We start from the raw sequence: 13,542 nt of genomic DNA, 5'->3' as shown, positions 1-13,542 counted from the left end.
TCTCCACGATCTATAGGCGGACCCTCACCCGCACCGCAGGAGAGCTTCCCCTCATGACATCAGGTGAGCTTCCAACGCTTCACAGGAGAGCTTCCAACGCTCCACAGGCGAGCTCCCTCGACACGCCTCCTCACCCGCATCCCATACAGGTGAGCCTCCTTGCTTTTTCAGGTGCGTTTTCTTCAATTCTCTACCTCGTACAATATTTGATAAACCTTAAATTTTGGACGAACACCGCGAACGCCAAACATGCCAAACCTGTTGCACCATTATACCATGGTTGCTAATATACCCTCTAACCGGGATCAAGCTAATCATAGTTCTGCATGTTACCCTCTTGGGTAGATCAACATTGGCTGATATGAAGCAAGTCCAAGTAATACTAAAACTTGATACATGTTACTACTTTGGTCAACATGTCTGCTGGGTTCTTATTTGTGTACACCTTCATGAGAAAAATATAACCTTTCTTTATGACATCCCACACAAAATGATACCTAAAGTTGATATGCTTGGTACGAGCATGATGAACTTACTTCTTAGCCAAATGAATCGTACTCTGACTGTCGCACCAAAAGTTTGCGCAATCCTGCTCAATCCCCAAATTATCTAACAGACCCCACAACCATAATACTTCCTTTACTCCCTCTACCATGGCCATGTACTCAGCCTTTGTAGTAGAAAGTACCACTGTAGTCTGTAATAGCGATCGCCAACTAACTGGAGCATCATGTATTTTGAATACATAACCAATAATAGATCGCCATCTGTCTAGATCGCCCGCATAATCAGAGTCCACAAACCCATTAATCTGACATGTATCTCCATCAAAACACAGATCCGTGTCAGCAGTATCCTTTAAGTACCTCAGGACCTATTTCACTGCTTCCCAATGTGCCTTTCTTGGATTCGCCATGAACCTACAGATAACACTAACCACCTATGAAATATCTGGACGTGTATACACCATTGCGTACATCAAACTTCCAACTGCACTAGCATAAGATACACCCTCCATGTGTGTCTTCTCTTTCACTGTAGTGGGAGAATGTTTACCTGAGAGTCTGAAGTGTGGAGCCAATGGAGTCACCACCGACTTAGCACTTTGCATCACAAACCTTACGATAACCCGCTCAATGTAGCCTTTCTGACTAAACAACAATCACCAATTTACTCGCTCTCTTCTAATCTCTATTCCCAGTATTTTCTTAGCAGCGCCCATATCTTTCATCTCAAACTCTTTACCAAGTTGAGATTTCACCCTATCTATCTCCACCTTGCTTCTCGAAGAAATAAGCATATCATCCACATACAAAAGAAGATAGATATAATCACCTCCACGAAGCTTCCGAATATAGACACAACAGTCATAATCACTTTTGGAGAACCATGCTTTAGCATGAAGGAGTCAAATTGCTTGTACCACTACCGAAGAGATTGTTTCAATCCATAAAGTGATTTCCTCAAGCGACATACCTGATTCTCCTTATTCTTAACCTTGTAACTCTCAGGCTGATGCATATAGATTTCCTCCTCCAAGTCTCCATGCATGAAGGCCGTTTTGACATCGAGTTGTTCTAGCTCAAGATCACCATGAGCAACAGTACTCAATAGCACCCGAATAGAAGTGTGTTTCACCACTGGAGAAAAATCTTATTGTAATCCATACCTTCTCTTTGTGCAAACCCCTTAGCCACTAGTCTAGTCTTGTACCTTATACCTCTAAGCTCAGAAGGATTTTCCTTTCTTTTGTACACCAACTTATTACCAATAGCTTCCTTCCCTACGGGCAATGAGACCACCTCTCATGTTTGGTTCTTCCGAAGAGATTCCATCTATTCTTCCATTGCAGCTAACCAACTCTCACTATCCCTATCGCGAATAGCTTCTTTGAAGGTGACCGGTTCATCATTCTCCACTGAGAGTGCGTACTTAATTAAATTTATCTATCCATAATGCTTCAGAGGCTGATCTGATCCCAGCTTCTTAACATGCTTGTATGCTTGCCTTGGCCTAGTGGAATCCAAACTATATTCGAGCTATTGTTGTTGTAATACTTGTATATTTTTTTGCTGAACCTCCTCTTGTTCAAGCTCATCATCTTCATGATCCTCCTCTTGAATATGACTAGAACCTGGTTGGTCTTTAGGTTCTATTTTAATCATATGGGACTTAGAAGTCCCAACAGTCCTAACATCACTGTTCTTGGATGCTTCTGGCAATCATGGATTTCTCATCAAAGGTAATATATCTACTGATCATGAATTTAGAATCTTCTGTACACCACAGGCGATAGACTTTTACGCCCTTTGCATACCCTAAGAATATTACCTTCTTAGCCCTCGTGTCAAGCTTTCACTCGTTGACGTGATAGTATGCGGTACATCCGAAAATCCTGAGCCTATCATAATCTGAATGTTTCCCTGACCATACCCGATAGGGTACATCACCATCCAATGTCAAATGTGGAGATCGATTCACTATGTAACAAGCTGTAGCAACCACTTTTGCCCACCATTCTTTGCCCAAACCAGCATATGATCGCATACTCATTGCTTTCTCCCGTAATGTATGGTTTAGTCTATCTGCGACTCTATTCTGTTATGGTGTAGACCTGACTGTCCAGTATCGAGCAATACCCTCCTGATCACAGAACTCTTTGAAGGCACCATCTGTATACTCTATACCGTTATCAGATCTCAGTGTCTTCAATTTCTTGTATGTCCTATTCTCAACCATTGCTTTCCACTTCTTGAATGTCTCGAATACCTCATTCTTATGTTTAAGAAAATAAATTCAAGCATACCTTGAATGATCATCTATGAACGAGATAAAATACCTGGAACCACCCTTGGAAGTTGTTTGAGCCAGACCCCAAACATTTGTATGCACATAGTCTAATATACCTCTAATCTTGTGCTTGCTTCTCAGAAACTGAACCCTGTGCGCCTTTCCATACACACAATGCTCACAAAAGTTCATACAATGTTTCTTCATGTTCTTCAGCAAACCTCCCTTACCAAGCAGATCTAGACCCTTCTCTGATATGTGCCCAATCCATCTATGCCATAACCGAGTATGCTCACATAAGTCTCCACCATTTCCACCAGTTCTAACTGCTGCATCTCCTGTCACTGTCGTACCCGAGAGAGTATATAGATTACTGTGATGAATACCCTTTATCACTACTAATAAACCCCGAACAACCTTCTTTACTCCATTCTCTGTTATAATCTTGCAACCACCAGAGTCCAAAGCACTAACTAAGATAAGATTCTTCTGCAAGCCGGGAACGTGCCTTACGTTTGTTAAGGTTCTGATTACTTCATCATGCATTTTGATTTTTATATCACCAAGTCTCACCGTTTTACAAGCATGGTTATTCCCCATCAATACGATTCTACCATCAATGCTTCTATATGTAGTAAACCACTTCCTATTTGGGCACATATGGTAAGAGCAATGCGAATAAAAAATCCACTTACCGGACATATCTTCATCACCCGTAATAACGTAGCATTCATTATCGCTCCATTCATCCGAGACGTAATTCGCCTCTTCCTTGCCTTCTCTTCTCTCAATTTTATTGTTGTTATTTTTCCCACCTATTCTATTGTTATGATAATTAACCTTGAAATGCCCAAGCTCACTACATTTAAAACACGGTCTTCCTGTAAGAGGTCTTGATTTCGATCTAGACTTTCCTCCCTTGCTTTTTTCTCACTCATTGCCCCTTCCTCTTACAAACAATCTTTGTGGTTTTCCTTGTTACCACTAGTAGCCATGTCACTAGTTGTAATTTTCTAAAGATCATCCGCCAGAAGCTCCGTTCTAGTCTCATCCATCTTTAAATTATCATCTACAAGCATCAATATTTGTATCAGGTTCTCATAAGACTTCGGTAAAGAAAAAAGTAGCAGAAGTGTTTGATCCTGATCTTCTACTATCACATCAATGTCCTTCAAATCCGATATGATCCTATCGAACTTGTTGATGTATTCCCAGATTGACGAGCCTTCCTCCATCTTATAAGTATACAATTTAGATTTCAAGTAGATCCGATTTGTTAGACTCTTTGTCATGAATGTACTCTCTAACGTTGACCACACACCCGCAGTCGTTTCCTCTCCATCCACCAAGAAAGCAACGTCCCTCACAAGGCATAGGATAATTGACGCTAGTGCTTCGAGATCTAACTCTTCTCAATCCTCATCTGACATATCTTTGTGCTTCTTTTCTCTTCCTGCTAAAGCCTTGTGCAATTTCTATAAAATTAGCGAATTTTTCATCTGCATCCTCTAATAAAAAAATCATTCTTCCCAATAAACTTTTCGATCTCATACGTTTTAACTTTAACTGTTTTACTTGTAGACATTATTCTCCACTTGTATTAATAAATCCGCTTCTCTTAGAAAATTTTAACAAATACCTTGTGTGCACCACACAATAACCAAACACCACCTCAGATCAGAAGTTTTACCACCACTAATTTGAATAAGAGGCTCTGATACCAATTGTTGGGAGCGAGGGACACTCACTTAGCCGTGAAAGCAAATCAACCCGAGAGAGAACAACCAACAATAATGAATACACAGATAAAATAGTAAGTAAATCAGACGAGATAACAGATTTACGTAGTTCGGTAAACTTGCTTACATCCACGAGAGCCGCACGGATAATTTCTTATTTAGCCATAAGAAATTACAAACTTGCAAAGAGAAGATCTCAAACTTGAGATTTTTCAAATGGATGCTAATCTACACTATATCAACAGTGTAGATCTCTCTCTTAACTCCCCCTCTTTAATTACTCAACTTCTCCCTCTTTAATTCTTGAGAGCTGGGACAAATGGGAGCTCAAAATCGCACAGGGAAAACAAATGGTGCCGGCAAGAAGCTCCGCTCACTCAAATCGCGTGAACAGTGTTTCCCTTTTATAGGGAAACCCTAGGGCGAGCTCTAGCGAGCTCACCCTCGCCTCTCCACGATCTACATGCGAGCCCTCACCCGCTCCGCAGGCGAGCTCCCCCTCGCGACATCAGGCGAGCTTCCAACGCTCCGTAGGCGAGCTCCCCCTCGACTCACCTCCTTGCTTGCATCCCAAGTAGGCGAGCTTTCTCGCCTCACGCAGGCGAGCCTCCTCGCCTCTTCAGGTGTGTTTTCTTCAATTCTCATTTGGTTTGGTGGTTACATAGTACTCTACAAATATATTTTAATTAAAGTTAAAAAGTAACAATCTATTTGTTTTCAAGAAAAGTGAATTTATATTTTATTTAAGTATTATAATTTCTTTGACTTCCACCAGTATAAACTAAATAGTCCTATATCTAAATAGATGGCCCATATCCTTTTATCATTTCTTTCATCTAGCTAATGTAAATAAATTATTCTTTTAAGAGCTATATGATATGTAGTAGTACACTGTGTGCAAAATTCTTTATTCTTCCAAATCCAGCACTTTTTGTCAAAATCTTATCCCACGTGGACTCTCCAACATCAGTTTGCATCTCAAAAATGCACCGACCATGCTTTAGCTGGTTAAGGTACAGACATTTTGCACATGTTGAGATTACGTTGCCTTAAAATATCATCCTTGGACATACTTTTCCTCTTTTGTAGAAGATGTTCTATATTCCAGATGAAGGAACAATACTTTGACTGTTATTAATAAGTCATTTAGGATAAAGTAATACTAAAAATAGTTGTTTTAATACTTTTTTGAGTAGATTTTAGGACGCTGACTTTGTGATTTGTGAGGGCTTACCGAAACCCTTGTATTAAATGCATGGTTATGTTATTGCACATTCTGGATATGGCCCCTATAATGTTATTTCTAGAAAAAACCTATTATATGTGAGATAAATTAAGAAGTAGAACTCTAGCTAGCATTGAGTATAAGTTTGAAGGCTATTGTTATATTGTAACATGTCATAATAGGCAAATTCCCCAGGATAACCAAATATCAATCACACGAGAGCAGTAAAAATAACAAGAACACACGAACACAAAGATATATGTGGTTTGACTTGTAGCCTACGTCCACGAGCGAAGGAGGAGAAAATCTTTACTAATTGTGAGAAATACAAAGTAGAATCTCTCAATCTCTCAATCCCAAATCACACCTCAAAAGCCTAATACAACTCTCAACTAAAGGAACAAAATAGAAGAATGTCATATAGACTTCACAAAAGAACTCACTCTTTTTGATTGATGCTCTGAAGATTGATACATCTAATTGGCTTAAAAGACTGTTCTTATATAGCCTTGAAGATCCCAACTCCTTGCTGTCTAAGGAATAAGAGTTCTAATAGAAATAGAAGTCCACATGTCCTAAAACCCAACAAGAGTCCAAGTAGAAATAAACATCTAATATGATTGGTTGTGCAAAGTCTAATCTAAGTAGGACTCTCGATCAAAACAAACATACCTAAAAAAGAAACTCTCAAAGCAATATGGATTTGAGTATTTGAGACAACCTATAACAAATCTCCATCTTGACTCATATGCGTAGAAGATTTCTCACTTCAAAATAAGCTAACATACTCCACCTTCTCCAATAGCCCCGCAGGGCATCTACGTGTGTCACGTATCGATCAAGTCCAAGCTTGGCTTTAACTTGCTAACTGAAAGAGACCTCCTCAACAAATCGACTGAATTGTCCGCACGACGACCGTAAATATTAGCGAACTCATCACTTGAAGTAGCTCCTGAATAACTGAAGGGCACATAATTGCCAACCGACAATGCATAAGCTACCGTATCTTCATATCTTCGTGGTGGTCGAATATCTCGTCTAAACCGATCTCTAGCAATAGTGTATTTCTGCTCTTCTTGCAGCTGCTAAGGTGCTTCATCTACTTGAACAGGATCTGGCTACTAAACTCCTGTAGTCTTATCTTGCTGAAGAGCTGAATCACGAATTTCTAACTTCACCTTATGTCCTGTAGTGCGCGTCTTATCAACAATTGAAACTAATGACTTTTCTGGTGGAACATAGCAGATTTATAAAAAGTAACATCATGGCTAATAATAAGCTTGGAGGCAATTTCAGCTACATGAGGCATCAAGCAGGCCACTTCCTCAGCTCCAAGAGCCTCCCTCAATCTTTATTGAGGCCTAGCAGTACAACTGACCTCGCGGCCTTTGCGTCCCTCTTGCGATTTTCCATCAGCGGAAGAGCAAGAGGACTCGCCCTCTCCAGATCGCCAGTGGAAGATAAGATCATGGACAGGCCCACCATTTGGAGAGACGCATCACTGAATAGATCGTCCCTCTCCCCGTGACCCGACATAAGAGTGGACCCTCTCTAAGACCCCATCTCCAGATCGCTAAGGGCAACCGTCCTTAACGCGTCCCTATTCACCTCCGACCAAGTTGAGCAGGCAAAGATGTGGTCAATATCGTAGACCCACACATACCTTTCTCTCCCGCCCTCGCTTAACTCTGAAGAGTCAGAGACAAGCTGGAAATCACCACTGTAGTGGTAAAAGTAGTACGGGTCCTTTTCTGTGTACCCAATGCTAACTAGATGACCGAGCAATCTCATGCTCGACTGTACTCCCACATGGTGGCAGATTATTATAAAAGCCACCAAAGCCCTACCGCACCTGGGTAAAACTGGGAAGGGGAAAAACCCAAAGCAGCATGTACCTTCCTAATGAAAGGATGAAGAGGCATCCATAAGCCTTGTTCCAAATGGGCAAGATATACAAGCACTCGATTCTCGTCGTGCCTATGCACCGGCTCGCTCCTCTTGGGTGCTGCCAGTGTAAGAGACTTAAGGATATCATAAAGCTCATAAAGCCTCTCCATGTCATCTATACAGACTCTTGAGCGAATGAGGTTCAGAAGAGCAAGATTTTCCTCGTTACGGCCAGTGGTCGAAGCTTGAGAAGTCATTAAGAATATTTCCGCTCAAAGCTTAGAAGACAAGTTTTCAAGAGCAAAAGTTTGTAAAGGGAGTTTATCAGGCTTGACAAACTATTTATAGCATTCTGGAGAGCCACGTGGGTTGGTCTGAAGGCACAAGGTGTTTCAAAATAAACTTATGAGATCTACCTTGGAATCTCAACCGTTTTATTCAAAACACAAAGCATAGCCTCTTTACTTCCCCACATCTTGACGCTCGAAAAGTGGAATGCCCCCTATTTACTCCATGATGCTTCGATTCCTGGAATGATGATTCAAATCCCAGAGTGACATCAGCCAATAAGAACGGAGCTATGGTAGATATAGGGGCACCCGGTGACATCAACCACGACAGATAGCAGAAGCTCTTCAATTTCTCAAGGACAAAAAACTTATTTTATTTCACTCGAACTCGGCTCAAGCCGTCTCTAAGTGAAATGGGTCAATTATTATGATGTTCTCATTCGCTAGAAATATAATATATAAACAAACTACTAAGAGTGCATTTCAGCAAACAAGACCCCAATCAACTTAGAAGCCCAAGCCCAACAGAGGCATCGACCCCGCCGACTCATCAAGAGGCATCGACATTCTTTCATGCCGACATGAAAGGCGTGATCAGCCGACCCTATCGTCGAAGACGACCCACCAAGGGTACTCGACCATTTACTCGGCGACTCACGGAGATGACTTGATGAACATTCCATGTCGATTAGATTGAGGAATAACCTCCGCCTCAAGTCTCTTCCACTGAGCACATGTCAGCATCCTAGTCCACCTCGGACAAGCCTTATCTTGATTTTACCTTGAAGGTCTTCATGACTTGTCAGCCTCCTTCATGCCTTCTACCACGCTCTTAATCACTTCTTGGAAAATACGGAGACACCCTCTCCCATATCGAAGTGACTTCACCTCAAGTCGCCAGTCGACACCTGTAAAGCAAGGGATGACTCAGTCTGCTAGCGTGCCTTCTGCGATGCTCTTAATTACTTCTCAAAAAATATGGAGACACCTCCTTCCGTACCGAATTGATTTCCCCTCTAGTCGCTAGCTAACACCTGTAAAGCGAGAGATGACTCGGCCCTTAGCCTACACTTTTCCATCGCCTCCCTATGCTTGGTGAAAAGTGACTCATTTATCCTCATCATGGTGATATATACAGGTAGACTCCTAACCTTAAAGGGGGCTCTCTCTCTCTCTAAGAAAGATAAAGAACACACACAGTTCTTTATATACATAGATGAACTCATAATAGACCCTCTGTAATGACACCTTGCCATCTTAAGAACCACCTCGGTTCCTGACCTTCCCCTTCCTCACTCAAGTTTCACTAACTTGACCGTCAGAGGAACCACGGGGGTGTTTGTTGAAAAATTTGTAGTAACAAGAAAAATAATAAAAGAATCGTATTTGATTTATTCTCTCTAACTGCTTAGAAAAAGAATGATTACAACCCTCTCAATCTTGATTACAATTTGGATTTCCTGATTATAAAAGAGAGGAGAATGAATTTGATTCTCCCCTTTGTTTAAAACTGGGTTCTTCACGGTGGAGATGGAGTGCCTCCCTCGAATGCTCGTGTCGAGTTTGCTCTCTGTTAACGATCCGAACGTTTTGATTTACTAGAACGTGGTCTTCTCCTCACGATTTGACATTGTGGAGGACTTGCAAAGCAAGTTTGAAACTCTGGACAAGTTGGTAACTCAGATCGAGTTTAGAAACTCAGAACGAGTTTAAACTCTGTAACAGAGTTGATTTGAATCAAAAATCGGTTAATAAGCTAGGGATGAAAGCTCCAAGGAATGCTCCAGAGATTGAGTGAAGACCCCCCTTTTCTGATCTCCAGATCCGAGAAATCCCCAAGATCCGAAGATGATCTGCTCAAGAGGTTGCTGATCTCTCCTTTTGCGATCTGTTTTTGATGCAAAAAGCCGATCCTTTAACTCAATTGAGTTTCTGGTATTTATAGGGGATTAAGGGTGGTAACTACCCCCTTAATCTGCTTCTAAGTGGGACGGAAATCCCTCAAATCATGGGGAAAAACGGTTCTTGGAACTGTTCGGTTCGTGTTTGAACGAGTCAAACGCCGAAAATGGCGTTCTGGGCCCGACCTCTGCGTTTTAGACTAAAAACGCAGAGTTGGGCCTATGTTGGGTGGCTGAACGCACAGGCCGCGATGCGTTGTAAATCTGAAACGCAGAGTTGGGACACAGAGATGAACTCTGCGTTTTAGACCTGAGACGCAGAGTTGGAACACAGAGATGAACTCTGCGTTTTAGACCTGAGACACAGAGTTGGAACACAGAGATGAACTCTGCGTTTTGGACCTGAGACGCAGAGTTGGGTTCTGCATGGACTCTGCGCTTTAAGTCCACAAACTCTGCGTTTTGACTCTGGAACGTAGCCACGACCTCTGTGTTTTGAGTTTGGAACGCAGCCACGACCTCTGCGTTTTGAGTTTGGAACGCAGCCACGACCTCTGCGTTTCTTGACTCTCAAATGCGGCCACGACCTCTGCGTTTTGAGTTTAGAACGCGGGCATGACCTCTGCGTTTTGAATCTTGGATGCAGAGGTGAGTCTCTGGCGGGCTTGGTGAGCTTCAGGCTAAGTCCAATGTTCTGACGAAGTCCAGTCTTGCAGACAGACTTCAGAACATAACTTGCTGCGAAGAACAGGTCATAACTTTCAAACCGTAAGTCAGAATTAGACGAATTATATATGAAAATCGGCTATCTCGACGAGACGAAGCCGACCAAACCGACCCCATTGGATTCGGTTTGCTCTGTCAGTTTTGCCAAATTCCTTACGGTTTGAGAGATATCTGCGTTTTAATATGAAGAGACCGTCGATTTGTAGTCTCTTTCACTAGAGCGTTTTGCAAAGATCGTCACTTTGTAACATTCGTCTTGGCTCCTTGAAAATATGAGAGTCATTAGATTGTAACTCCCGATGTTAATTGTGAAGGCTGTTGAATTAGAGCTTTCATTAGTTGTTGTGAAGATCGTCGGATTGTAACCTTCTACGTGAAAGTCTTCAAATTATAACCTTCTAGAAGTCGTCAGATTGTAACTTCCATCATCGGTGTTTGATGGGGATTGGCTATCTGTTATGATTTTTATACAGCCTACAGGGATTGTAACTTCCATCATCGGTGTTTGATGGGGATTGGCTATCTGTTATGATTTTTATACAGCCTACAGGGGGGAACCGGTCCCCGCTCACTCACGGATTCTTCTTGTATGTGAAGCATGAACTTCAGCATCCAATTTAAGAACCAGGCATAAAGTCGGAGAATGAGGCAGCCCCTTCATCAATCTCCTCTACATCGTCCCAGTGAGGACTCAAGAAGAATTGATCCTACCCCAGATCCGCACATATCCTCTTCTGGATACGATTTACTGGTTGATCTTAGTCATCAACAACAACCAATCATATTAGAGGACTCTTGTTAGGTTTAAGGACATGTGAACTTATATTCCTATTAGAACTCTTATTCCTTAGACAGTAAGGAGTTGGGATCTTCAATGCTATATAAGAACAGTCTTTTAAGACAATTAGATGCATCAATCTTCAGAGTACCAATCAAGAGGAGAGAGTTCTATTGTGAAGCCTATTTGATATTCTTCTCTTTTGTTCCTTTAATTGAGGGGCTTTTGCGGTGTGATTTGGGATTGAGAGATTGAGAGATTCCACTTTGTTTTCCTCACAATTAGTAAAGCTTTTCTCCTCCTTAACCCATGGATGTAGGCTACAAGCATAACTATGTATATCTTTGTGTTTGTGTGCTCTTGATATTTTTCATGCTCTCGTGTGGTTGATATTAGGTTATCCTGGAGAATTTGTTATAACAAAGATAAAACCTAATTAAAGATGAAACCTAATCCTAATAGGAACATAAGTCTAATTAGTATAATTATAATTCAAGAGTTATATAAGACACGTTCTCACATATTTCCTCTCCCTTAGATTTCTCACATAAACCCTAGCAGACAAGGTGCAGCCCTCCTCTTCATCTTTCTCGACGGATCACCCCCACCCCATTCTCTTCTTGCCAACCGCCAATTACACCAGATCTACCTCCTCTTCCTCTTTCTCTACGGCTCGATGGTAACATCAATCGCCCCTAGCCGACCCCCAGTTGCGGCAATAGTTACACCAAATTCGTCTCTTCTTCCTCTTTCTCAACAGCTCGATCGACGGTAACACAATTGCTCCACCTAATTTTCACCAACCACCTCTTGTTTTGTTATTTGGTTATGTTATTTCTTCAACTAATACAATTATGCGATCCCCAACTACTTTAGACAGAACCCATCCTATTATCTATTTTCAGATATATGGTCCTTAAATAGCAGAAATAACAATAAGATGTGAGTTTATCTTTAACAACGCATGAATTTCTAACATAGAAATACATTGGGAGACAATACTGTATAAACATACAATCAAATAATATGTCTAGGCTAAGGTTAATTAACAATCAATTGAGATTTCAAGCTGTCGTGATATCTTTTTTTTCTTTTTTTTTCTTTTTTTAATAAACGCCTTCAGTTTGAAGATCTAATTAAATGCTAATTAGGTTCTAGAGGTTATTGTTGATCCACATATACCCAACTCATAAATAATTAGATATCATAGTTTATTTGTAGTTCATAAATTCATCAGATTTTATACTTTATATATTTAATTACATGTACCTAACTATAATAGATTTTATTACACATTATACACTAAGGCATGTTGTCCTACTCCTCAATTGTAGGGTCCTTATGAAGGTTTTGCCTTTTCTTTTGGTCCTAGAGTTTGTTGTTAATCTACATATACCCCACTCATAAACAATCAGATTTCATAGTTTATTTGTAGTTCATAAATTCATCAGATTTCATACTTTATATATTTAATTACATGTACCTATCTATAATAAATTATATTAGAGATTATACACTAAGGTAGGCCGTTTTTGTTTGGTATAATTGCACTCAAGTACCCTATAGTTTCCCCTAATTTATGCTTATGCGCCCTCTCTTATTTTTTTGGTAGCATTTTATACCATAAAGTTTTAAAAACTTGCACTTGTATACCTTTACTTGTTGCATCAGCACTTGTATACCTTAAAGTTTTGAAAACTTGCACTTAAATACCCTAAAGTTATTAAAACTAACACTAAAATATATTCCCCTATGCAAATTTGAGGGTATTTAATTATAAATTTTTAAAAACTTTGGGATATTTAAGATCCACTTTTATAAACTTTACGTTGATTATGTGTAAGTTTTAAAAACTTTAGGGTATATAAGTGCTACCAAAAATTAGAAAGGGTATACATGTGAAAGTTTTAAAAAGTTTAAGGTAGCTACCAGAAATAAGTGAGGGTATATAAGTACATCATAGTTGAAACAATAAGGTATTTAACTACAATTAACTTTTTTTTGTTTCTAATAATGAGCATATTCTGGTTGTGCTCTTCCTATTGGAACACATGCATATATAAAACTTGTAATTTAGATTAAAGGAACTAAAACAGATAACAATAACATAAGTTTTGAAGGAATTAAACTAGTAATAAAAATTTTATACTATTTAGGTATAATTTTTAAAAACTTTAGGGTATTTAAGTGCAAGTTTTAAAAACTT

The 13,542-nt window shown here is 40.2% G+C and overlaps 1 protein-coding gene across 1 annotated transcript in view; it reads right to left on the bottom strand.

Moving 5' to 3' along the window:
• The window catches only part of LOC109834969, a 21,125-nt gene extending 13,227 nt beyond the window's left edge, over nucleotides 1-7,898 (bottom strand). Inside the window, exons 1-6 of the mRNA XM_020402976.1 lie at nucleotides 7,650-7,898; nucleotides 7,418-7,551; nucleotides 2,907-3,436; nucleotides 1,477-1,577; nucleotides 867-920; nucleotides 619-811 (exon numbers count right to left, since the gene is read on the bottom strand). Of these exons, the coding sequence (XP_020258565.1) occupies nucleotides 619-811; nucleotides 867-920; nucleotides 1,477-1,577; nucleotides 2,907-3,436; nucleotides 7,418-7,551; nucleotides 7,650-7,898 (1,261 nt within the window). The remainder of the gene's footprint in view (nucleotides 1-618; nucleotides 812-866; nucleotides 921-1,476; nucleotides 1,578-2,906; nucleotides 3,437-7,417; nucleotides 7,552-7,649) is intronic.

This window comes from Asparagus officinalis, chromosome 3 (genome assembly GCF_001876935.1).
Source record: "Asparagus officinalis chromosome 3, Aspof.V1, whole genome shotgun sequence".
NCBI classification, from domain to species: Eukaryota; Viridiplantae; Streptophyta; class Magnoliopsida; order Asparagales; family Asparagaceae; genus Asparagus; species Asparagus officinalis.
Note: the sequence above shows the minus strand (reverse complement) of the source record. Positions and strands in the feature narration are given on the sequence as shown.